At 37.3% G+C, this 27,442-nt stretch overlaps 1 protein-coding gene across 1 annotated transcript; it reads left to right on the plus strand.

Moving 5' to 3' along the window:
* The first annotated feature begins 18,162 nt into the window (after positions 1 to 18,162).
* On the plus strand, positions 18,163 to 19,806 carry LOC144971935 (uncharacterized). Its single transcript, XM_078913013.1, has one exon. It carries the CDS (start codon positions 18,267 to 18,269, stop codon positions 19,353 to 19,355), a length of 1,089 nt encoding a protein of 362 aa, XP_078769139.1. The 5' UTR covers positions 18,163 to 18,266; the 3' UTR covers positions 19,356 to 19,806.
* The last annotated feature ends 7,636 nt before the right edge of the window (positions 19,807 to 27,442 follow it).

A 27,442-nucleotide genomic window follows, 5' to 3' on the forward strand; every position in this document is an offset into this window, starting at 1 on the left:
CATTCATTGCTGAGTAGACAGGGATTCAGAAAAAAATCGACTGCACCCGGGATCGATCTCTGGCCCTTTGCGTATAAAGAGAGTGCTCTATCAACTGAGCTATCGGGGTCCCCAAATATTCTATTGGACTTTTTTAAAATTCAGACGTTATAACTGGGTTTTTTGGAAGGAAGAAACTAATGAAACTCATATTATTTGATTAGTAAAAACACCAAACGAAATTTTAATATTATTGTATTATTTTAAATGACAACACTGCGATAGAAAGGAGTGGTGACAAGAGATGGACAAAAGAAAACAAAAAATCGGATTTGCTACTTGCTAGGTTCGACACACACACACACACACACACACACACACACACACACACATCTTTTGTAGTCACATACATTTCAAACAATAACCCATTAGAGAAGAGGGGTCATGCCTTCACCATAGATCATTGTCATTGCGATCATTATGGTGTAGTAAATTTTGAAATTTACCCCGTATTAGTGCGGGGCGGTCCTTGGCAAGCTTAAGGACCACGGTCCTACGGTCCTTGGGAAATGAAGACCGCAAGGACCGGTCCTAGGACCGGTCCTTTTCGACATTGAACATTCCTGAGAGACTGTTGGAAATTCGAACCGGTTTGACCTTTGAGAGCGTGGGATCGTTCATTCTTGAATCGTTAAAGACCGATACACGATGAAAACCGTGGCCTACAGGAGTAAAACACACGGAGTAGTCACACTCATTTCAAATTGTAATCTAATTAGAGAAGAGGGGTGATGCCTTCTTTATTTGCTCACCGTACTTCATTGTTACTTCGATAATTTAATAAAATTTGAAATTTATCCCCATTAACGGAGATAATGGCATCGCCCAAGGCGTTGATCGAGTTGTTCGTGGCGTTGATACACACACGCAACTCCTACCCCCCCCTCCCCCCCCCCCCCCCCCCCCCCCCCCCCCCCCACACACACACATTAGAGGGCAGCGAGCATTGAAGAGTAAGAGAGAGACGTGAAGTTATAATAAGAGGGGGTGGATGAGGTGATAAGAGGGTCGATGGTGACTTTTCGCCAGATCTAACAAACTCAGCTACCCATTCATTGCTGAGTAGACAGGGATTCAGAAAAAAATCGACTGCACCCGGGATCGATCTCTGGCCCTTTGCGTATAAAGAGAGTGCTCTATCAACTGAGCTATCGGGGTCCCCAAATATTCTATTGGACTTTTTTAAAATTCAGACGTTATAACTGGGTTTTTTGGAAGGAAGAAACTAATGAAACTCATATTATTTGATTAGTAAAAACACCAAACGAAATTTTAATATTATTGTATTATTTTAAATGACAACACTGCGATAGAAAGGAGTGGTGACAAGAGATGGACAAAAGAAAACAAAAAATCGGATTTGCTACTTGCTAGGTTCGACACACACACACACACACACACACACACACACACACAAACACACACATCTTTTGTAGTCACATACATTTCAAACAATAACCCATTAGAGAAGAGGGGTCATGCCTTCACCATAGATCATTGTCATTGCGATCATTATGGTGTAGTAAATTTTGAAATTTACCCCGTATAATGGAATCGTCCAAGGCGTGCGCCTCCTGTTCCCCCCATCTCACACACGAAAGGGCGGTTTGCGGAGTGGAGGTTGGTGGTCGTCTGTGTCGTTTAGTGTATGGCAAAGGGGGGTGGGTGCAATTAATTAAGTGGGATGGGTGGTGATTGGTGGAAGATAGGCAACCGAAGCAACGAATCGCTGGGGAAGTAGTAGGCTATGGCGCGAGACCGTAGGACCGTGGTCCTTGCAAGGACCGCCCCGCACTAGTTGAAAGGTGATAAGAAGTGAGGACCGGCGCCGGTCTTCCCCTCTGGGACCGGTCTTCGGTTCACAGCTAAAAGACCGTCGGACCGCGGTCCAGACCGGTCTTCAGCGCGGCACTACCCCGTATAATGGAATCGTCCAAGGCGTGCGCCTCCTGTTCCCCCCATCTCACACACGAAAGGGCGGTTTGCGGAGTGGAGGTTGGTGGTCGTCTGCCTGTATGGTCGTCTGTGTCGTTTAGTGTATGGCAAAGGGGGGTGGGTGCAATTAATTAAGTGGGATGGGTGGTGATTGGTGGAAGATAGGCAACCGAAGCAACGAATCGCTGGGGAAGTAGTAGGCTATGGCGCGAGACCGTAGGACCGTGGTCCTTGCAAGGACCGCCCCGCACTAGTTGAAAGGTGGTAAGAAGTGAGGACCGGCGCCGGTCTTCCCCTCTGGGACCGGTTTTCGGTTCACAGCTAAAAGACCGTCGGACCGCGGTCCAGACCGGTCTTCAGCGCGGCACTACTAAGTAGACGGGCTCTACTTTCACCTAGGTTCAGTTTCGGCATGACTCCAAGGGTAAAAGAATTGAAAACATAGTTGATCTAATTTGAAAATATTTCCACAAAGATAATTTTTGCTTTAAATAGTGGATAGCTTGTAAATAGTAGCAGATAAAAATGGCGATGTTCAATCAGGGCACGTTGGTGCGAATAGAAAAGTTTCTGTTTCGAAAATTTAAGAACTTGCCATTTGACGATTGTCCCTATAATGTTCTTTATATTTTCTTTTTTTGCATCATTTCCGAGGTCGAAATACCAAGTTGTCTTCGAAAATTGTTCACCATCCACCCTGTGATTGACAGATTGCAATATAACTAAGCATGAATGTAGTTTAATAAATGCTCTTTTGGTGATATAAGATTATTGACAGTAAAACACATTTACGCAATAGTAATTTAGCGTATGTAGTAGGGATGGAAACTTATTCACTTCACTTAATGGGTGAATGTATAACTGTCATCAGGATGTTGGCGCAAAATCATCAATTGAAGAAATTAAAGGTGTTATACAGATGTTGGAAGCGGAAACTTCGAGAGAGCAGGAGGAGGAGTTGTAGTTGAAGGTACTAAGTAAACGTGGCCTCTATCTGTCTAGGGGTATTCGATCAAGCCACGTCCCGGTTCCCAGATGGATTGTTGACTCTTGGAAAAAGAGGAATTTAAAACACAGAGATAAACTAAGGAATGAAATAAGCAAAGTAACTTAAGTTACACTAAAATAATATATCGTTTAATAAAGTAAAAGCAAGAGTCGAGTTTGATCAAACAATGATCAACATGCAATGACGATAACAACAATAACGACAACAATTACACTACATACTACATGCGCTACACAGTCACACACACACTATAGGTAGCAATCATTCGTCACGCGACAGCGATTACGACTCACAACATTATACCAACTGTCGTCGTCACCATCGACGCTGTCCGCGTCACAACATCACCATCGTCGTCGTCATCATCATCATCACCATCACCATCATCATCATCATCATCATCATATTATAATCATCACATTCATCTGATGAGACCAGAGAGCAAACAAAGGTTATGTAAGATGCGTCTAAATGCGCATCAAATATATACGGCTCCGAGCCGCCCCAGAACAACCAACATTCCTCTCTCAAATCATCACCAACAATTACTACAATGATTATTACCAATACCATCAATACAAAAGATGTATAAATGTATATAATGATAAACAACAATGATAACGAACGATCTCCTATCCCAAATCATTATGACAATAACAACATAACAACATTTGTTCACATACATAAGCATTTAGTATTCCTCAATATTTACATATGATACTAGAATATCATTTCATCAAAAAGTCAGCATAAACCTAAGTGAGTCACCAATATGTAACTCACGCTGATATTGTCCTGTAATCATCAATTACACCTCCAGAGTCAACGAGTAACTTGTGAGTACATGACTGGCATACACCGTATGTCAGCGGTTTAACATGACTACTGTCGTATTAGAGACGACGTCATCAGCGATCTCCCACGTAATTACGAGTCAGGCCTGATTACATGATGAAGCCAGAGAGCCAACGAAGGTTATGTCAGATACGTCTTTTACGCATCAAATATACGGCCCCGAGCCGCCCCAAAACAACCAACGTTTCTCCCCCATCACCATAAAGACAATTCAATGTAATTATCTCCCGTAAAACATATATCGCCCCAGAGACAAGGACATGGTTACCATCCAGCGGCAACACCATACCTTCCAAGATGAGACTAACCAACGTACTCACAACGTTATCATTATCAATAGCATGTAAGACAAAAACATCAAATATCAAAATCATCATATATACCATAATTCCAGTCTTAATATTATTATTATTATTATTATTATTATTATTATTATTATTATTATTATTATTATTATTATTATTATTATTATTATTATTATTATTATCATTATTATTACCATTATTATCACCATTATTAACAATCTCTGAAATCTTAACATTATAAATTTAGTATAAGAAATATTCTGGCAGCAACTCACCTTGGAAAAAGAGGAATTTAAAACACAGAGATAAACTAAGGAATGAAATAAGCAAAGTAACTTAAGTTACACTAAAATAATATATCGTTTAATAAAGTAAAAGCAAGAGTGAAGCCGCACAGAACTGCTGCCCTTTATAAAGGCCTAAAAGGTATGTGGGCGGAAAGCCCTGGTGAAATTTTAGTTTCCATATAAGGAACTGTTGAAAGAGTTGCTAATTTTAACCACATAAAATTCTATAAAAATCAAGCTGTCCACCCAAACGGGATGGCTATGTCCATATAAGGTAACTTCGCTCTCCACCAATCGCTGCAACTTACAAAGGGGCGAGATAGGGAATGAGGGGAAATGATAAACACTACTCACTAAATTCTACTCACAAATATACAAATACACAAAAGACGGAATATACCGTTAGCGTCTACCACGCATGAATATTTTCTCATGAACATTTCTCACCAATGAGCACACAACCAGACTAACAATAAGGTATTCGTAACCCTATTACACGTATAAAAGTGTAAAGTTACTTTTGCACATGTGTATATTTGTGGATAGATGGAAGTTGGATATTAATAGCGATTAGAAGTAAATAAAATCAATGGTTTTAGCGAGATCAAATTGTATTACATCAGACACAACAACAGATTGGTCTATAATTTTGACTCACTGCATCAATTCAGTATGCATGTCACATGAATCAGATCTGGACCATGAAAGTTAACTCTCTCTCTTTGCCGAAAAAAACAACTCAGTCATGAGTGGCAAAACATGCCCAAAAGAAAGAAAAAATGATGGTTATCTCATAATGAAGTACGAGCTGGGATTGAAAAAAAAACCCAACTAAGTACACGATATAAAATCAAATAAATTAAATAAAATCCCCTTTATTAATCCCAAGGGGAAATTTATCTTTAGGGTCTATTCCAAGGGAAGACTGGAATAACCCAGGCGTCAGACGCAGTGCAGTGCCGTAAAGTGAGCTCGGGCAAGGTGACTTGCTAGGGCCACGAAACGAGGCGGGTAATCAAACTCCGTACCTTTTGAGTACGAAGCAAAGACCGTATCGCTGAGCATGCTGTCCTTTCATATACAGTAGGTACTCTCCTGTATTCTAGCACGCTCTCGGAAGTGAAAAAGTGTGCCTTTATCCGAGCGTGCCAAAATCCAATGGTTTTAACATTGAAGGAATTTGGTGCAAAGATCAATAAACATTTCACCACAAACAAATGTGTTTTTCTACAAATTTGGTACAAGCAATATAGATGAATATTTCAGTATCGTGTAAGTTTTGTCCTGTTTTCTTGAATAAATTATGGATATTACAGCAATATTGTTATGAAATTCCCTTTTTAGCGGTCCCTTGAAGGATTTAGATGTCGTTTTATTCAAATTATGAACCCGACAGAGCCGGAGTTTCCCTCGTTTACTGTAGCGTAAAAACGACAGACAGAAACAATTGCTAGCTATACTTTAGATAGGACTCTAATCTATCGCAAAGTGCATTCCGTCAGATCGAGCTGACCCACCCAACTAATCCCTGATGGATGAGAGAAGAATTTGAACAAATTTCTTCCTCTAAATCTTGAGCATTTCTAAAGCACAATATCCACTAAACGTGCTCAAAGCGCTTTACAAAGGGTCCATAGTCAACAGCAACAATTAACATATAGGAAGAAACATAACGCCTGTTATTCGATATAACAATATTGTTCCAACGGAAGCAATGCTGTTAACGGCCAGGTACTCATGTGAGTAATTAGCCTAATTCAAGAGTCAACTTTTCGCTGCTCAAAGCTTGGCTCCGACCTTGGACAATCCGAAATAAAATTACTTTAATCCTTCGTTTGGAAACTGGAACTACAAACATTACAATTAAAATGATAAATAAATAAATAAAAAACAATATTTAAATGAATAAACAAACTTTATTCGTGCATAAGGAAATAGGGTTTGGGCTGAAGTACAAGAATGAATAAATCAATGTTATAAGATATCACGTGTTTTTACATAATTTTATACAGCAATATTGAGATGTATTTATAATATTGATATAACTATATACGACATATAATAATTATGCCTAATGCCGACGTGTACTTATTTGCAGATCGGATAATCGAACGCAATTATGGGTCCGAATGTAATGACAACATTTCCATTACAATAATGAGACCATAACAGTTTGGGTTATCAGACCTTGTAAAAAGGACACGCCCTATTATTATTATTATTATTATTATTATTATTATTATTATTATTATTATTATTATTATTATTATTATTATTATTATTATTATTATTATGATAATAATAATAATAATAGGGATGATGATGATGATGATGATGATTGATGATGATATGATGATGATGATGATGATGTTTGATTGATGATGATGATGATGATGGTGATAATGATGATGATAATAATAATAATAATAATAATAATAATAATAATAATAATAATAATAATAATAATAATAATAATAATAATAATAATAATAATAATAATAATCATAATGATGATGATGATGATAATAATAATAATAATAATAATAATAATAATGATAATAATAATAATAATAATAATAATAATAATAATAATAATAATAATAATAATAATAATAAATAATAATAATAATAATAATAATAATAATAATAATAATAATAATAATATCAATAACACTTTATGGGATTTTTGATTGTAAATTGAAACAAATTTCTTAGATCAATAATGAAAGAATATAAATAACATTTTAAAAAGAAAATGACAGATTCTGTAAGAGTTCAGTTAAGAATTTAAAATCCCATTGCCAGTGGGAAGAAAAGAGAGTAGAGGTCTCTCGCTCTTCGTGCGAAGAGATTTTATCTAATAACTTAATTGTTTGATTAAGGTTTGAGAAGAATCATCACCTATTTTTGAGATGTTTCGGATGCAATATCTCGAGTATACGGAGCCAAAGCAGTGGATGGAATTTGTTACTTTAGATGCCTTTTTATGTTTCTATTGATGTGGCGCTGTCTCTTGCAGAGGTGTGCTTCCCAAAAAAGATAAGCTAAATGTTGTCACAGTTTGAATGGTAAACCTATTTAACAAAGCACACATTGTTCTGTTATTATAAAGAAAAGAAAAAAAAAAAAAGAGGAGGGGAGGAGGAGAGAGAGAGAGAGAGAGAGAAAAGGGGCCACCCGAAGACTAGATGGTTGATAGTGTAACGGACGATATGAAGGAACTGGGCTTGGAGGAAGATACTGCAATGAACCAAGATAAGATGCATGGATATTTGGCACTCATTACGGCAACCCTGCAGAATACGGGATAGGCTGAAAGAAGAAGTCAGTGTTCTATTTTGTGATTTTCTACTTTACTATTATGTGATTTGATAATTTGCTATTATGTAATTTGATAATTTGCTATTATGTGATTTGATAATTTGCTATACATGATTTGATAGTTTGTTATTATGTGATTTGATAATTTGTTATTATGTGATTTGATAATTTGTTATTATGTGATTTGATAATTTGTTATTATGTGATTTGATAATTTGTTATTATGTGATTTGATAATTTGCTAGCGACGGTAGAAGATACATCTATTATTGGATTTTGCATTTCATATACATTCATGTGGTCAGACTATTGGAGACAGTCAATGACTAAAATACGACATATATATATATGACCGGAATAAATAAAGGCAATTTATAATCAATAAAAATTCATAAACGTCAAGTCAAAACTTATGGGGAAAATAGATATAAACAAATAAATGAATCACAAAGTTGAACGGATCTAAGGTATTCTAAATCTATACTATGTATAATGTATTTAATAGAAACAAAAACTCACAAATTCATTCAATACTTGAATTCAATGTGTACAATGAGAGATTGTTTACAATCGACGTCTACTTATTTGCAGGTCTGATAACCCAGATTGTTATGGGCTCGTTGTTATAATGGAGTTACTCTCAATCCAACGCTAGAAATTGTCCATTACAACAATGTTGAATCGAGCCCATAATCGCTTTCGGTTATCAAACCTGTAGCTATGTGCACGTCGTTTACATTCATTCCCTTGAACGTCTGTCTATGTAATTATTAGTAGAGTACGTGTGTCACTTCTTTTTGATCGTTGGAAGTGTTTGTGTAAAAGATTAAAGGCGTGTCCAATGTTGTTGTTGACAACAAAGTTGTAACAAAATGCAAATAAGACATCAAAATTGTTTAGCTTATATAGCTACAATTGATGTTCATGATCTTTTTAGCAGACTCCAATGGACTTTCTCGGAAAAGAAGCACCACGTGACCACAAGGAACTCCACATTTTGTAAGAAAATAAAGAGCGATGTGCCCAGCTTTGCCAGATAATCTTTGATATCTCGGTTATGCCTCAAAATTTGAATTGAAGCCATCCAGACATTACTTTCTTTTTGAAGCAAATAATTAAAAATAATTAAACATTTTTTAAAATACTTCTTTTGGTAAACAAGAGGAGACTATGATTCACGTAAACGGGGAAAAAATGTTATATTGCCTATCATTGTAAGTGTTGCTGTTGGCTTGGGACACCTTGAAAAGGGGTTTGAGCATGGTTAGTGGATACTTCGCAATATAAAAGCTCCCAAAAGTACACGTTGTCATTGTTTTGATTGCTTAATTCACTATTAGAGCACCGTGTTAGAAAGTAAGTAAGTAGTAAGCCTCGAAGTCTGAATGACGCTTGCTGAGAATTGTGTGACTCAGCTTTAAGATTCGAGGAGTATAGCTGCTCTCTTCATCCATGTTGTTAACTGTTTCCATTCGTCACTGTCCTGGGCTAGAGTTTTGATGCTTTCAAGATCTTGTTGTGATTTTAGTAAGGAGAGCACTGCAGTTTCGCTTAGTTCTTCAGAGATTAATTGGGCATCATCTAATTTCAGAAATTTCTGATATGTAGAGAGATCCTGGTTCAGGGTAGTTACTATTGATGTTGGTGGTCCCCCTACATATTTGTTGCCATAAAGGAAATATTCTGTCATTGAAGTTTGGGCAATGATGTTATCATCTCGACATAAGATGTGACCAATTAATAGCTTCCACCCCTGTTCTTTTATCACTCGTTGGACTCTGATTCTTTCATAGACATCATAGATTCCGATAACGCGACGCAATTGTTTGCGGTGGTATGAATCAAGACTTTCTAAATTCTTTTTCGTGAGACTCCAGGTATATATCAATATCGGAATAATCAGTGCCTTGTAAATCCGTAGTCATTTATTCTTAATGATTATGTTATTTCTATTCCATAAATTTTGGAGTTGGTTGAATACATTGGTGGCCAGCTGCTTTTGTTTTTCTGATGTCTTCATTTTCATTAATTATATTGCCTATTTTTCGTACACATTAATCTAAAATTCTGTTGATTTTTGTACATTTTGTTTTGGATTGATCAACTTTTAGATTCCCCACTTCTAGAGTAGTTAAGCTGTCTCCTTGATGGGATCCAATTGAGGTTGGTATTGTTGTTTATTCTCTATCGGATTCAAATTGCAATGTTGTATTTGATAACAGGTATCTTATGACCTTCACGTGATCTTTGTCTAAGAATGAGTCAAGGATTGATAACAACTTAATTCTACATAAGGTGTCGAAAGCTGAACTCATATCTCTTCCAAGTAGGGTAATTTTTTCCTTATATTATCCGTTCTGGCTTTCAACCATCAATAGTATGTCCGCAGTGCTTATATTTCTTCTAAACCCGCTTTGTGATGGGGATAGATATTCCTCTACCTTTCTCTAATTCTGTTGACCATGATTGTGCTTAAAACTTTTCTTAGCGGGGATAAAAAAAACGAATAGTCGCAAATTTTCTAAAGGGCCTTTATTTTTATTTGGCTTGTTTAGCAGAATGAGTTTTCCACTTCCAAGATTGAGAATTTGTTTTATCTTAAATATCTTATATTATATATCAGCCAGTATTTGCATGCCTTCGTCGTCAAGACATTTTAGTTCTGCTCTTACACCATCTGGACCTGTCGATCTGTTGTTGTTGACCTTTTGAATAGCATCACTTATTTCTTGGGGCGTTGTATGCGTTTCTAGTTCTGGACTGGTAGACTCGAATGGTTCCATTTCTTGAATACCCTTGTATTTCTCAGTGTTGTACATGCTTATTTTTGTTTATAATTACTTTATCAATACATTTATCTTTGATAATTTAGTCTATTGTGCGTTTTCTGTCGTTTGATTGTTTTCACCGATTTGAACATTTTCATACTGTCACTCGTGCTATTTATTGCTGTCAAAAGACAACACATAAATTGACAGTATTTGGTGGTAAAATAAAACCGAAAACTAGATGTACGTATCTAAATGAGTCAATGAAATGGAGAGAATGATAAAGGGAGTAAATGTGACTCATATATCAGGGGAATAACACAAAACAGACGACATTTCAGCCTTTCGTGTTTACTAACATATAATATATTAATATATATATAATATATATATATATATATATATATATATATATAGTATATATATATATATATATATATATATATATATATATATATATAATATCTTTTTTCTTTTTAGTTTAAATTAGTTATTGTCACGACTGCCTATGTAGTGTATTGATGCTACGCGCTTATTTAATAAAACCCACAACAGCGGCAGCCTGATATAAAGTACCAACACACAAAATTATGTGCAACCTAGAAAGTTTATAGTCTGATTAATACAATTTAATGAGAAATAATCATTAAGATATTTTTTAAATGGCTGTCTTAAAACAACAACAAAGAGCTGATTGACGTCATTTCCGTTCCACCTTTAGGGGAGCGGCAGAATCAATGACAAGGTGGTCATCGGCACGACAAGCAGTAGAGTAAAACGGAACGGCTTCGAATAAAAACAATTGTCCATATTTTTATTCAAGGCCCCTCCATTCTATCCTTGAGCTGCGCCTTTTCCAGTCTTCACATTGGTGGATTGCTCATGGAATCTTCTGTTCCTTATTTGAATTTGTCCCCTTTGTCTTACTTTTTCTTTGGTGCTTTTATATTTTGATCTACAACTTTCCCCTTAAATATCCCCCCCCCCCTATATCTCCCTTTTTACTAGCGCTGAAACGACCCAAAAGTGTTGCAAACACCGTAAAACCCCAGCTTCAGACACATCCCTCTTGTATCCATTCCTTTATTGAGAGATTGTTTACGGTAGACGTGTACTTATTTGCAGGTCTGATAACCCAAATAGTTATGAGCTCATTGTTGTAATGGACTTTCTATTAAACCAACGCTAAATATCGTCCATTACAACATTGATAATTAAGCCCATTCTATCCTTGGGCTCTGATAATTCCATTCTTCATTCAGCTTCAGACACAACATCCCTCTGTATCCAGTTCCTACTGCGGTAATGTGGTCTTGTGGTACAACAACACTCGCTTTCGAATTGGAAGGTTCTGGGCTCGAGCCTCGCTCGGCACATAGTTGAGTCATTGGAAAAGGCTCTTTACTCACATTCTCTCACCGTACTCAGGTGTAAAATGATTACCTGGCCGTTAACAGCGTTGTCTCTGTCGGGGAAAAAAAGTAATATCGCCCAAAAGGCGTTATGTCTTGTTCTACACATTACTTGTTGCTGTTTGTCAGGAACCCTTGTAAAGCGCTTTGAGCACGTTTAGTGGATATTACTCTATATAAAAGCTCAAATTTTACTTCATTGGTAGAGAGGTGTCACATCCCACGATATAGTCATTAAAAGGGATTAGATAGAATCAAAAGTAGTCATCCTATAGACCATTAGGCCTATGGAGCCAGAGTTTATTCCTGTTTCTATATCGTGAAACCTACAATAGAAATTGTTTGCTGTCCTCTGGATAGGACGTTAGTCAATCGCAAAGTGCTTTCCATCAGCTCTAACAGAACCAGCTATCCAATCACTGCATCACTGCTGGGTGGTGTCACATTAACGATGATTCACATTTATTTTATTAAAGTTCTAGTTTAGTAAGAACTGAGTTCATCTCACTCTAGTTATATTTCGGTAGGCTTCGAAAGACTTTACCTTCTAATATTAGATTATCATTCCTCTAATAGCCTTCTCTTTGAATTCATTTCAAATTAGTGAATACGTTTCGTTCTACCGTCTGTCACGTAGCCACTTATTATAAAAGCTGATCGATTTAATCTTCCTCACTAACTTCTCTCAATAACCTATGCCCTGACGGCCAGACCACTCCACTCCTCATAAAATTTATATTTTAAACATTTTTATCTTGCTAATGGGACTTGGTCAAAACTCCAGTATTTGATTCTAATTTCAAGACGCCGGGAACTTCACCGTTTACCGTTGCCAGCCATTGTCAGGAGTGTCCGAACCGAATGTCATAAAAAAAAGATCCTCTGCCTGGGAGTAGGACATCACCAGTCTACACACCTTTGTCCTCAAGATCCAGAAATTATGTAATATTGTCATCTCACCATTTGTAACTCTGTGATCCTTATTTATTTATAAGAACATTCATCTCATTAAATTTCTTCTTTCTATATTTTCATAATCTTAAATCAATTCGTCATTTGTTCTTTATTTTAAAAGTAACTAGTAAATTCTGGGGGCCTTATTTTCCACATCTCTATGTTATGAATGTAGTGGAGTTAGCTCTTAAGCACTCAATTAGACCATGACAGGTGGAAATGAGGGTCGACTGAACCAGGGATCGGTGATTGGTACCTTTGCGTGTGAAACGAGTGCTCTACTGAGTCCCCCCCCCCCCCCAAGAATAAGAGCTTTAATTAATTCAATTCCCAAAAACAAATGAAGAGTGCTTTTCTAAAACTCCCGAACTCCCTCATATTTAAACTTCAAATTCTTACAAATCTAGGCAATTTCTTGTGTCAATTGATGTTTAAAATAAAATTTATGGATGAAAAATCTCAAAAAGTAGAAAAATCGACTTAACGAGTTTTGGAAAACCAGCCTTCAAATAAAATATGATCCATCGTCCCAAAACAGTATTAGGTCGAGGTAAATCTCAGGGTAAAATAGAATATTAAGTAACATATACACTTTAAATTTACTTACTTGAGCTTTTATATAGAGCAATATCCACTCAACGTGCTCAAAGAGCTTATACAAGGGGTCCTTGGCCAATAGCAACACACACTTAACATGTAGGACGTGACATGATGCATGTGAAGCGATATTAGACATTTTTTCGAACAGTGACAACGTTGTTAACGGCCAGATACTCATTTTACACACCGGAGTATGGTGAGAGAATGTAAGTAAAGGGCCTTTTCCCAGGACTCAACTATGCACTGATCGAGGCTCGAACCCAGGTCTTTCCGATCCGAAAGCGAGTGTCATACCACAAGTCCACATAGCCACACAAGTTAAAACTCATTTATTTGATGATGACAAATTGTTTTGTCTCTATAACATAAGAAAAAAAAAAAAAACAAAAACAAAAAAACTTACATCATCTAAATTCGTATCATTCTGACTTAAAACTTAATTATTTTATTCATCCTGTTTATTTTAACATTTTTACCAGATTCCCGTGGTGGGTCTCAAAGAATGTGAACATTTCGGGTTTCCCCTTTGTCGAACACGATGTCGTTAGTGTATTATGAGTATTTACTGTGTTTTGTTGACAAGAGGAAAACTTGAAAATCATTTTGTGAAATTAATTTAGAAGATTTTATTTTATTTTAATTTTTTTTTTCACAATCAAAACTTCGAGCTTCACAATGGGCAACATTTTACACAATAATCAACAACAGTTTAAGGCTATCCAGCTATCACATTGTTAGCTTGGAGTTTGTTGCTATCAGTGTTTATCATTCACTTGGATCGACGTTAACTTCTTACATCTCGTTCTACATGTTACGTGCTGCTGTTGGTGAGGGACCTCCTGTAAAGCGCTTTGAGCACATTTAGTGAATATTGCGCTATATAAAAGCTCAATTTTTTTTGGCAAGTCGGATAACCCAATTTATTGTTATGGGCTTATTGATGTACTGGGGTACTCTGAAATCAACGCAAAATACTGTCCTTTACAACGGTAATAGTAGCACGTCTGAAGGGTAATCGGTTCGATCCCCAATCGAGACAGCAATGGATACACTGAGAAAAAGAACAGGAATTTTGGGACCAGCAAGAGGTCAATGGCTGAGATCAAAACTCCTGTATGTGACAATTTCTAAATTTGACGGGAGAGCCAAAAAACTACAGGAGTTTAACATTGAGCTTTTTGTTTTATCGAAACTAATAAGAGTACAAGTTTCATCTTTTGTCATGATTTTTCGATTTTTTGGTTTATACAAGCGTTTTTATCTCAGCCATCGAGGTGTTCAATTTAATTAGAAGTTGGTTTTATGCGGATTCCACTGCATTACAATAAAAAAGGTTAAACCTAAAAGGAATTTTTCTGACAAAGAGAGATGTGGAAGGCCGACAACAACCAACGTTAGAGATAAATATTTGATCTGGCACATTGCACCCCCAAGTTCCAATAATCTCTGCCGTAAGATATGTGACCCGCCACCTCAAAGTGATAACAGTGGGCAGCCTCGAGGTTTGTCACCAACAATTACTTGCGCGAACCAGGATGCGTTACTGAGGCCCTGAAACTGTTGCGGTGGAAAACGCTGGAAAGTAGGCGGAAAGAAAAACGCCTCCAACTTCTACACAGAACAAAACAGCAGAAACTCTACCACAGTATTTCGCAAAACAACACTGTACATCCACATGAAATTATCATAGCAGTAAGTTCACAACCCCAACACACAGAACCAACAAATATAAAAACAGTGTCTTCCCAAGAACTATCAAGGAATGGAACACTCTCCCACCAGAAATCCTAGATATTACCAAAAACAAAAATGTTGGTCAACTATTAAACATTTATATTTCAACTCAATAACACAATAATGGAGACAGTCACCACATAATTGTATAAAATCTGCAGTGATGGGTAATCCGCCTTTTGCAGATAAAGATGTTGAACTTGAACTTGAACATGTCGGGGCCGTTAAGATGTTAACACTATATACATGCCTTGTCGTATCAAAATGGTTTATATCAAACCAGGTGCCCAAAAATGTTTTTTTTTTATGATAGAAATGTCTAGATATTAGAGATTTTTGTTTTGTCTCCTTAAACTGTATCTTTTATCTTCAATGAAAGCTAAAACTAACCCTAGTTTCGTATTTTGGACTATAAAATCAATTTTAAGCGTCTAAATCAACATGATTCTTATTTGATTGGATCACACATCACAGTTTCAGGCAAGAGCACACTGAGCATTTCGAGCTCAAACTTCTTCTTCAGCCAGCAAAAAAAAAGCAATAAAAATCTAAAATGATACGCAGAATCCAGAAAGAAGAAAGAGTATAGATTTTATCTGGAATATATATACAATATCGTATCATATGACCGCTTTTATTGTTTTTTTGTTTGCTGAAGAAGGATTTTGATCCCGAAAGATTCCTCACTCTAATATTTTGTTCACATTTTAAGCTGTTTAAGTCATTTTTAATCAACACCGTTAACAGCCCATAGCTCCTAAAAGTGTAGAACTAAATCATCTCAGTCTACATCTCTTACTTTTGCTCCTCAAGGAGCATAGGTCATCAATAACGCTCCTCCATCGGACACAATTCTAGGCTGCCTTCTCCATTTCCTTTCATGTTGTCCCCTTCACTTTCAGTTCAGTCTCTGTGTCGCACCTTCGGCTGTTTCTTGGCTTTCCGCATTTCGTTTCCCTCTATGATGTCCATAGTATCGCCTGTCGTATGATGCTGAATGCTAAATTACTGGGTGTGCCCAAACCAGCTCCACTTCCTCGTCGGATCTGCTGCTCGATTGACGCCTGTTCCTGCACATTGCCAGAGATCATCACTTGGCATCATCCCTTACTATTTTATGTAGTATCTCCGCCTCAGATGTGTATGTGTGTATTTTATTGTCTCCAAGTTCCCAATTCATCGAGGAGAACTGACTTAACATGTGTTGAAGATGCGGCGTTTGTTTTATAGATAAATCACGTTTGATTCTCCAGCAAGTTGAAGGCAGCTCGGACTTTGCGTACCCTAGATATTACATCTCTGACCGTACCCCCTCATTTGTCCACCCCATTCCCCAAATAGGTAAATTATTCCTTTATACATTTCAGCAGAAAGAAAGTCTGATTTCATTGTGTTTTCTTAATTTTGGAGTCAAATTTCGCTGAACAACTCCGACATCCGGTTTTGATTTTTCGTGAGGTTTGAGTGATCATTTGATAAACAAACAAGAGTTATATCTGAAACTTTGTAATGCAATAGAAAATTGATTTTCATGTGGTTTTAGTCGTCGGTTTAATGGTTATTCTCACTTGATTTTGATTTTTAATTTCGGACCACCCTCGCATTTACTTTAATAAATTATGAGAGAAAAAAAAAAACGTTGCGCGCTTAACCTGTTTCGGTCCCTCTCTTTGCGATTCTTTGTGACAAAAATACAGCATTTAAATAATAACAAATTAAAAATAATATGTCATCGACCATTGTATCCACGCCCCCCCCCCCACCACTCACACACACACACACACACTCACACACACACACACACACACACAATCCCACTTCACCCCTTCTCCTAAAGAATAATTAGTTGCTCTCCCTCCAACACTGCTGTTGCGGCGTATAATAACGATTCATGTGTGAGTAAACCTACTATCATTATGAAAAATAAATAAATTATTACATAATGGCTTTTTATCTCAAAGCTTGAAACCAACCCTATCATCATACGTTCTATTTTCCCTCGGGCCTGTATGGCTCTGACAGAGATGTTGCAAGAGGTATTATATTATAAAATCAACAACTCAAGGGGGAGGGGAGGGGGGGGGGAGGGTATTGGAACACCTTTCTAACAATACCAGTTCTGTCGTACTCTGGAAAAACCCATATTTTAAAATTTGGCCAGAAAACTCGTCCTCCAAATATCGGTCGATTTAAGTGAGCCTCATTTTGGCAAAAACTCTCATACCTGGGACTTTTACTCAACTCACGTTAACATGACATAGGTAATGTGATTATATTCTCCAATTTAAAATAAGATTGTGTTTGGGGTTGAAGAGAGGAAAGAAAAAGCAACGAACATCAACATCGGTCCATCATAAAACCAAGCAAGACATTTTTTTAACGGGAATGAAAATAGAAAGAAAGAAAAGAAAAGAAACATAATTTTAAATTCCCCGGGGTGTTGAAACAATTTGAATACAAGCCCCTGCTAAATATTAAATTACTTATAATCAAATAATTCTTAATCGACATGCAACATTTCTTCAAGTTCAAGTATTGTTTTCTGCCTTTAGGCAGGTGAGTATTTACATTTAAAATTTGTTTTCTCCAGTCAGAGTTGATTTTTATTTTTTACACATTAAAAATTTGCATGATTTTTTTTTCAAGCGGAACATGCCCCTAGGAATATTTTACATCAACCCTATCGATATTCAATTGCCTACTGTTTGATTTGTAATATTTGAAGTAATGATAATCTTCTGAAAATGTTTATAATTAGATTGCTTCAGGAATGAAAGGAGCGCGTTTTGCGTGATTGTCGGTACAAAAGTGTCAACCTGTTCTTGTATATTTTTATTGGGGGGGGGGGGGGGGGGGGGAGGTAAGGTGATTATTTCAATAAGTCATTATAAGACTTAGCTTCAGGAACAGAGGGTCAAATTATGGCACTATGTAGTCTTTTTTCTTCTTTGAGATTTTGTGAATTTAGGAAATTCCAATAGATAGCTAAAGTAAAAGCAATCAAAGAAAACCAAGTGTCGAGATTCCTCTATTTTAAGTTTTGAAACATGTTGTCCTCCAATGACAATGATAGTTCCATAGTTCTCGCTAAAGATAAACCTGCTGAGCCATTCAAGCCATCGGAAGCCATTGTTAGCAATGAAGCTATAGAAATTATAGTCATTGTTGTGGATCTATGCCTATCCTTCATTGTAGCTAATGTGGGGATTGTCAGCAACATCATCGTCATCGTTGTCTTTGCCAAACAAGGCTATAGTGAAAGTATGAATATTTCCATGACTGCCATTGCTATTTGGGATTTGTTGAAATGTACTTCCGGGTCAATTCAGCGCATGTCAGGGCCGATAAGTCTTTTTTCCCAAGCCAACGCACAATCTTGGGAGAATATCATGACTGTTGCAATGGTCTACTTAATCTGCTTTGCCACCTATGTATCCAGCGTCTTGGCCGCTTACGTAGCTGTTGAGAGATGTCTTTGTGTGACTCTACCATTCACTGTTAAAACTCTCCTAACACCAAAAGTCACCTTCATTAGTATGGCTACAATTTCAGTCTCTGTCTTCGGCTGTTTCGTCGTCATTTTTGGCATCTACGATATAATCTGGGTATATAGTTCAAAATGGAACAAGACCATTGCTGTTTATAGACACAGCTTATTCTATAAAACCCACGAAGGTCCTTTGATGCAGTACTACAATCTATCCGGCGTCATATGGCCTTCCGTTAGTTTTGTTGTCATTATCGTATGCACTTCAATAATCATATGCCAGCTTAAGAAGGCGTCAAAGTTCCGATCCGGCAATGCCGTGTCATCATCATTATCAGGACTAGCGTACTCAACCTCGACAATGTCTGATCGTGACAGACAAATCATTAAAATGTTACTGGTCATCATCATCATTTACGTCACCAACCTCTTTCCCAGAATGGCCCTTTACATGGCTAAATTTCTCATCTACGACTTCTACTACCTTCGCAAATATCACAACCTTTTCCGGGTTATGGCATACTGGATTTTTGCTTTTGACTTCATGAACGCCACGGCAAATCTGTTCGTGTTTCTGACAATGAGCACAAACTTCAGAGTCACTGCTAAAGCATTATTTGGCTTTGGCAGGAAGAATTCAAAAGCATGAAATGTGAAGAGCAAAGCATGACGCTCGTATTCGTGGGAAGATGGAATTCTAAACAAAGCATTTTGAAGATGAGAGACGTCCATTTTAATGGTGTTGCCATTAATGTGGCCTTTAAGTTTAGAGAATCAAGCCTTTTGTTTCCCGATTCAAGCAAGACAAAAAAGTCAATAATGAAGTAATAAAGAGCAAGACAAATAATGTAATACACGTGTAACTTATATTTCAGCTGTTACATATTACGTGTATAAATATTTGATGATAATTTCAGAACTTGTATAATTTATGGAAAAAAAACTAAACTGGACTTCTCATAATATATATGAATTATACCCTTTTAATTTCGGAGGAACAGCCGATTTTACTATAACATAACAACAGCAATACCACGAGGCGTCCCTATTATCCTTAATAAATAAATAAAGAAAGAAAGAAAGAAAAGAAGAAGAAAGAGAAAAAAAAAAAAGGGGGGGGGGGGAGGAGGAGGGAGGGGGAGCAAAAAGGATGAAGTTCAAGAATATTTTTTTGTCCTGCAACAATCCGGTTTCACTAAAATAAAAAAAAAAAGAGTTTGACGAGAAGTGATATTTTTACCACAGTGATAATTCTTAATGTCAAATTCATATCTTGCTGTCGGTTTACTTTTCAACCATTGGTGAAAATAAGTATTCTTGAACTAGTTCATAACGAGTTATCTTTGAACGCGTGTAAGGAACTAGTTTTCAATTTCCTAACGTGTCATAACCACCAAATGCCTTATCACTTATCATGCTTAGCACAATGAGAGCAAACCTATAGCACACCTTCTCTCTTCCTGTTCAAAACTCATTGGAATTGTATATCAGCATTCCGGTAAATGAATAAATAAGAAATAGGTTGCATATTGAATCACAATGAGGCATAATTATTTTAGCAGCAGGGTGAGTAGGCAGATTTTGACGATTTCTAGGGGATATAAAATAAGATGCCGTCACTCTGAAACCAGAAGATATGCTGCACAGTGTATGTATCCAGTCCTCCAGAGGACTGGTTTCACACTTCCAAGGAGATTAGCAATAGTATTTTGACACTAAACTTTTGTTCCTTATTGTAACCAATTAACCAGTAGAGTTTTGACCAATCAAAACATGGAATTTATGACACACTTCACACGTGCTCGGACAAACATGGGTTGGATGTTTATAAACAATAACGTGAATGAAATCGACCTCTCTCTGATCATCGTTATTGTTTTTATACCTCCAAATGAGTGACTAGTTATCACACAATTTTCTCGATCAAATTCTAAACGTTAAAATTTTCACAATGGTTTCTGTGTTGGTTCTGTTGATCAAGCGCAGAACAGTGGGTACTTAGACACATACCTCGATAGTAAAACCTTTGTTGTTCTCTATGTTAACCAATCACTGCCATTGTTTACATCATGACGACTGTCCGAGAGACGTGGTTATCTATGTGTCTATAGATAGCACGAAGATGACGTCAAACAGGCCTTTGTTATTGTTTTTTGCCATCCGCGTTTGTGAGTTGTTCTCACTAAACTGTATTAACCAGACTATAAAAGTTCATAGTTACACATCGTTTTGTGTGTTGGTCTGGTATACTTCCGGATGGCAATATTGTGAACTCCTTGGCCAAGCGCATTCTATCTATAGGTCTCTTGTCATTCATCAGATGAATGGCTACGCTCAACGCGATCCAACTTTGTTACTAGAGGGGAAGGGAATAATCCGTACGACTCAGCCACTAAAGCACAAGTCAATCAACATTGGATTGAATGGCCGGTGGTTTAAACCATCTTGGATTTGGATTTTGTCTCATGATTCCATTGTGCAGTGTAAAACGGTTAAACCAAAATCGACTACACCATATAAATCGATTAACTCAAAACAATTCGAGATCTCAAGTTTTATATTCTTTGCTTGTATTAAGAAAATCTCGATAATTCGAAAACGCTTAACTTTATACTATAAGAGAAAAACAGTAACTTGAGCTTTTATATAGCCAACTATTAACTAAACGTACTCAAAGCGCTTTACAAGGGGTCCCTGGTCAACAGCAACACTTAACATGTAGGATTCTACATGACGCCTGTTAAGCAATACATTAATATCATGATGTTTCCAGCAGAGACAACGCTATACACGGCCAGGTCCTCATTTTACAACTGAGTCCGGTGAGACAATGTGAGTGATGAGCCTTTTTTTCCAAGGACTCAACTACGCGCCGCTTAGAGCGGGACTCTAACCCAGGACCTCCCGATCCGAAGGCGAGTGTCATACCACAAGACCACATAGCCACAAAATAAGCTGAAAAGAATTGCTTCCAGTTTACTTTTATGTGGTTTTAAGTAGACTATTATAATACGTGTCCCACCAGGTCAGTTGGGTATTGTAATGAAATGAACTAGATAAGGAAACTCGAGTTTAAAGTCAAAATGATCGTAAAAAGAAAGTCACGGGATTTTTTTAAAGTTTAAGAAACAAAACCCAGTCTCCTCAATGAGCCAAATCTTATAGATTAAGTTTAAAATTCAGTTTTGGGTTGTTGATTTTTTTTTGGGGGGGGGGGGGGGGGGGGGGGGGTTGTTCTGTTTTTTTGGTGTTTTTTTGTTTTGTAGTTTTTAGGGCTTCTTTTGTTCTGTTGTTGTTTTGTTTAGTTTTTTGTTTTTGTTTTGGTTTTTTTTCATTAGGTTTACCCTGAAAGAATACCGTTTCGAGGTGATCGGTCACAAATAAGACTGATTTACATGTCTTTGACGTCACACATTGATGTGTTTGAGCTACCCATGGCCCAAAATGAATACATACGGACAACAAAGATAAGGCATTATTACATTGTTTGTGTTCTTTTGGTCAATTTTTTTTTTTTTTTTTTTTTTTGGGGGGGGGGGGGGGGGGAGATCATTATAGCGCCAGTAAACATGAAGATGTGAGAATACCCGATTTAGATAAAGTCAAAAAAAATACCTAAGAGAAGGGAAAAAAGGTAAGAGAAAGGGGTGAGTTTGATATCGGTTGAGATCAGAAGTATGTTTTATTTTTGCTTCTTTTCACTTTAAGTGTTATGCTGTGCTTGCAACACATTAATGTCATATCAGCGCCTGAAAAAAAGAAGAGAATGTGATAGTTTAAAGTTCTAGAACTACAATTAAAGCATCCACGAAAAGGTAGGACAAAGGGGAATTGATTCAAATAGGAAACAGGTGTAGATTCAAAGAGCACACTATCAAAGTACTTCATCCAGACACAAGCACAGGTCCGAACTAAGAGGGATGCACTCAAATGTTTACAAATCATATATAATATGTAAACAAAACAGTACAGTGCATAACAGAGAGATGATTTACAAACAAAAAATATCATCTCCAAAAACTCTAACTATACATTTGACTGTTTCCCTCCCAGCTAGGGTATCCGGCCAGGGCCTGGACAAAACCGAGTAATCTAATTCCAAGACAAAGAAAGAAAGCATGTTGGGGGATAGAAGACACAGTAAGTGCCTCCCGGCCCACTATGGGAGGTAAGGAACCCTACCCAGAAATCAGAAGTAGATCGTAGTCAATAATATATTTGTGAGTGTAGTCTGATCAGATGCCGGCCGAGCAGCAGACCAGACAGAGGTAGTGGGGCTGGATTAGGCACACTCTTAGGAAGCCAACATCCAGCATCAAACGACAGGCACGACAGGCACTCCTATGGAAACCTCAAAAAAAAAAAAAAAAAAAAAAAGGGGGGGGGGGGGGGGGGGGGGGGGAGGGCAAGTATCAACTGGAGAAGAGGACAGTGTAACTCAGCGGTATGTGCTTCGTACCCGAAAGGTACCTAGTTCGAATAGTCACCACGTTATGTGGCCCGAAGCAAGCCATCTCTCCCTAGCTCAATTTGTGGTGATGATGATAATGATGATAATAATAATAATAATAATAATAAAATAATTAATAATAATAATAATAATAATAATAATAATAATAATAATAATAATAATAATAATAATAAAAATAATATAATAATTTCCATTTTTTAAGAAAAACGCCACACACAAAAGTCAAGGTTCAAGTTTTTATAGCACAATCACCATGTTATTTGAAAAAGTTTATTGTGTAAACAATATAATTTAAAAAATAAGAGAATAATTTGAATGCATTTACCACTTAACCAGAAAAAAACTGATTATTTATCAAAGAAACGTCAATAAGATCGGGAAATTTAAATATTATAGCAAGACAGTTTTGCTCAGCTAAATTCATTTTATTTGGTTCTGATTTGCTAAATTTACATAGATATTATTTAAGACAAATGACTCGCCCGGTATGCCCCATTTCCTTATTCAAAATGTATTTATGGTCACACTTTCTATTTTTCCGGTTCCAAAATCTTCGGAAGTGTGTATGTAACCAGTCCTTCTGAGGACTAATAATAACTATGTTAAATATTGAATCAAAAGGTGGCATAACTATTTTAGTAGCAGGATGTATAGGCAGGTTCTTAGGATTACTGAACTTAAAAGAACGAGGGTGAATGGTCTTTATTGACGACCAGCATATTATATTAAAGTTAGACCAGAAAATATGATGTCATCACTCTGTAACCAGAAGATCATTTAAATAAGGTATATATTCGATCTCCCGGAAAAGTGGTTTTACAATTCAAATTAGATTGGACACTGTTGACATCACGCTTGTGTTCTCTATCTGCTGTGATGTCGCCCAGGAATATTATCATTTTATCGGATGCCATCACATGACGGCCGCTCAGCAATATGATCTGTGAGAAGACGTTCTAATCAGCAGCGGGTGGTATGTGTTATGAAAACAACCAGTCTGCAGCGCCCGGTAAACGATTGCTTAGAGTCAAGCTTGGATAAAAATCAACAAAGAAAACAATGGATCACGATGCAACAATTGAGACGAATCTCTTTGATAAGTCTGATCAAAGATATAGCTTGAATTTGGCAAAAATGAAATATATCAATAATCGTTGTCTTTGCATTAACGATGAACCAGGATGCTATACAAAGGGTCGTCCTCAGATGGACCCCACAATGAACAAGGAGGAGAGGGAGACTCTTGGAGACTTGGAGGGGGACCCTGGAGCGTAACATGAAGAACAGAAGTGGACGTGGGGAGAAATGACAAAGATGGCAGCTAACCGTGATGGTTGGATATCTACTGTGTCGGCCTTACGAACAAATGAAGCACCAAGAGGATAACAGAAGAAAAAAATAGTCATAGCTTTCCAAAAGTTATTGCCCCTAACGAAGAGACAAATAGAATGTTCAGAAAGTTTATCAAAAGCATAAACTCTTTAAGAGTTATCAATACCAGCAAGGGCGATGTGGTTGTGGTGTTATTTTTGTTGCTGTGTAAATGAACGGAAGGAGGTCGGTGTGATTCTGGATGACGCGAAAGATGAACGGAAGCAGTGGATGGAATTGTGTCGCCAAGGACCGGCAAAACGGAGACGGAGACGTGAGGATTCGCTGGTGGTTATTGTGGACGTTTTCGTGTGAACTTTGAATTCCAGTTGACTTGGGCAGTGTGATGAATGTGATGTTGGACCGGACGGAAGAGCAAGTGAGGTTGGTACATGGCTTCTTTAAGAAGCCGACGGATAAGCAGAAAACGTTTCTCGGAATTTAGTCACAACTTTGTAAATGACAAAAGGGCGAAACGTTGCCCGCCAAGACTTACATTAGGTCAATGGCGAAGAACAAGGATAGTCAAAGTAAGAATAAATATTAAAACGATGGAACAAACAAAAACAATAAAATCATATATACGTACTAAAAAAAACAGATCGCCGGAAGAGACATATTCACCACGTCCCCTCTGTATAAAAGTCTTGGAATGACGTGTACATATATGCAGGTCTGACATCTGAACCCGCTTATGAGTGTAGTGATCAAATCCCTCCTAACTTTCGCAGGATTTTAAATAACTCAATATATAATTTCTCAGAGTGTCGCCTCATACTTTTGTAGTTTTATTATCCCAGCATAATTAGTGTTACCATCTGCTGCAATTTTTAAAAAAACGCCCAAGTATGACACTGAATAAATTAACGGCCAGCCGAGGGACGAGAGTTGCCAAATGCCGCAATATAATTAATCGACTGGTCCAGCCGATCAAAACCGGTCGTAAAAATGATCCTAGGATTACACAATTTATTACCTGACAGACCAGCCATGACTAACGTACGAGGAGTATGACCAGTATTATTCTAGCACTAACAAATCCAGGAACATCATTGGTTTCTGGGATTGACTAAACTCCGGTCATATTTCTATATAAGCAAAGACTCCGCTTATTTGGTCTCTCTCTCTCTCTCTCTCTCTCTCTCTCTCTCTCTCTCTCTCTCTCTCTCTCTCTCTCTCTCTCTCATTCCATCAACTATATCACCAATATGTTAATATAGAGGTTAACTTGAAATTCTAATTAGCTGGAAACACTGTGTGGACAAGGGTATGAATAAATATCAATCTTATAGCTGTGGACTTAAATTGTTCATGATTATTTAATGCCATTTAAAACTAGTATGTGTAGTGAGTAATAATTAATATAGTGTTTTCACCTGGGCCATAAGTAGATACAACCCATAAGATATTAGAAATCGATAACTCATATTATTAACAGAAATTGATATCTCACGTTATTATAAACGAAAATATGTCATTCACTCTCTTTATCTATATATGTATATATTATTGTACATGTTTGTATGCCTTCCAAATGAATGAATTACATTTACAAATGTGCTATTCATGTTACCCAATAGTACTATTATGTATTTATATATATTGATTCTTATGCTCTCATTGTTACTTATCTTTCCCCTGCTCATAGGAATACAAACATTTTGCAACTAGGTAAAGATTTGCTCCTGTGTATTCACAGATCTGGTTACCCCATAAACTGGCTACCCCATAAACGTCCATTTGGTTACACATTGATCCAGAGCTGAAGCTATCAAGTGACCCACTGAGACAACCAGAGAATGACAAAGAGGCCCTCCATAAAATTGCCAGGCAGAAGCAACCTTAAACGCCGCCACCAGTCATAGGAAGGTCGCCACAAGTCACATCCTGTCCCTCCTTCTCAGGAAAAGACGACAGAAAAGGAAATACAGACCTTGCTAGATGCAGGCATTATAATCATCTACATCGCCTGACAGTGCACCTACCGTATTACTCCGGAAACCCAACAGGGAACACAGATTGTGTATTGACTATCGACGACTCAATGCGGTTACTGAGTTTCAACCAGAACCACTCCCAGATCCCAAACGGATATTAGCGTTAGCGGGAAAAACGTTTATCAGCCGTCTTGATCTCACCAAGGGATTTCATCAATTTTTTGTTCATCCCCAATCCAAGACATACTTAGTCTTTAGCACTTGTTCAGGACATTACGAATCTACCGTCCTGCACAACGCACCTGGAATATTCTCACAAATGATGAGAAAACTACTAAGCCCGCTTCAAAACATGCTCCGTTTTATGGACGATATTTTAGTCGCATCAGACACCTGGGAAACTCATTTGCATGATCTGGAAACACGGTTCACTCGACTGCGTGAACCTGGGCTCACCGCTCGACCGACTTAATGCAAATTAGGGTACACAACTTCTGACTTCCTAGGTTATCAACTAAATCAAGGAACTTTACAACCTGAACAAAAAATGTCGAAAAGATGAAGAACGCACCTAGACCAAGGACAAGGAAAAACGTTCGATCCTTTATGGGAATGTGTAGTTTCTACCAAAGGTTTATTAAAGAATTGAACCAAATTGCCGCCCCTCTCATTGATCTCACGAGAAAAGCAACACCAGACACCGTCGTTTGGACACCACAATGCGAACACGCATTCAAACCCTGAAGGAAAAACTAACATGTCAACCCATATTACATTTGCCTGATCCTTCAAGACCCTTTGTACTGAGAACAGATGCCAGCGGCACGGCTATTGGGGCCATACTAATGCAAAAGGATGCTATTCCCATAGCATATGCCAGCCGGAAACTTAACCCACCGGAGAGAAATTATGCTACAATCAAAGAGTCAGGAATGTTTAGCAATCGTTTGGGCCCTA

The sequence above is a fragment of the Berghia stephanieae genome, chromosome 4 (genome assembly GCF_034508935.2).
Source record: "Berghia stephanieae isolate SIO BIC M18660-M18661 chromosome 4, UCSD_Bste_1.3, whole genome shotgun sequence".
Taxonomy (NCBI): domain Eukaryota; kingdom Metazoa; phylum Mollusca; class Gastropoda; order Nudibranchia; family Aeolidiidae; genus Berghia; species Berghia stephanieae.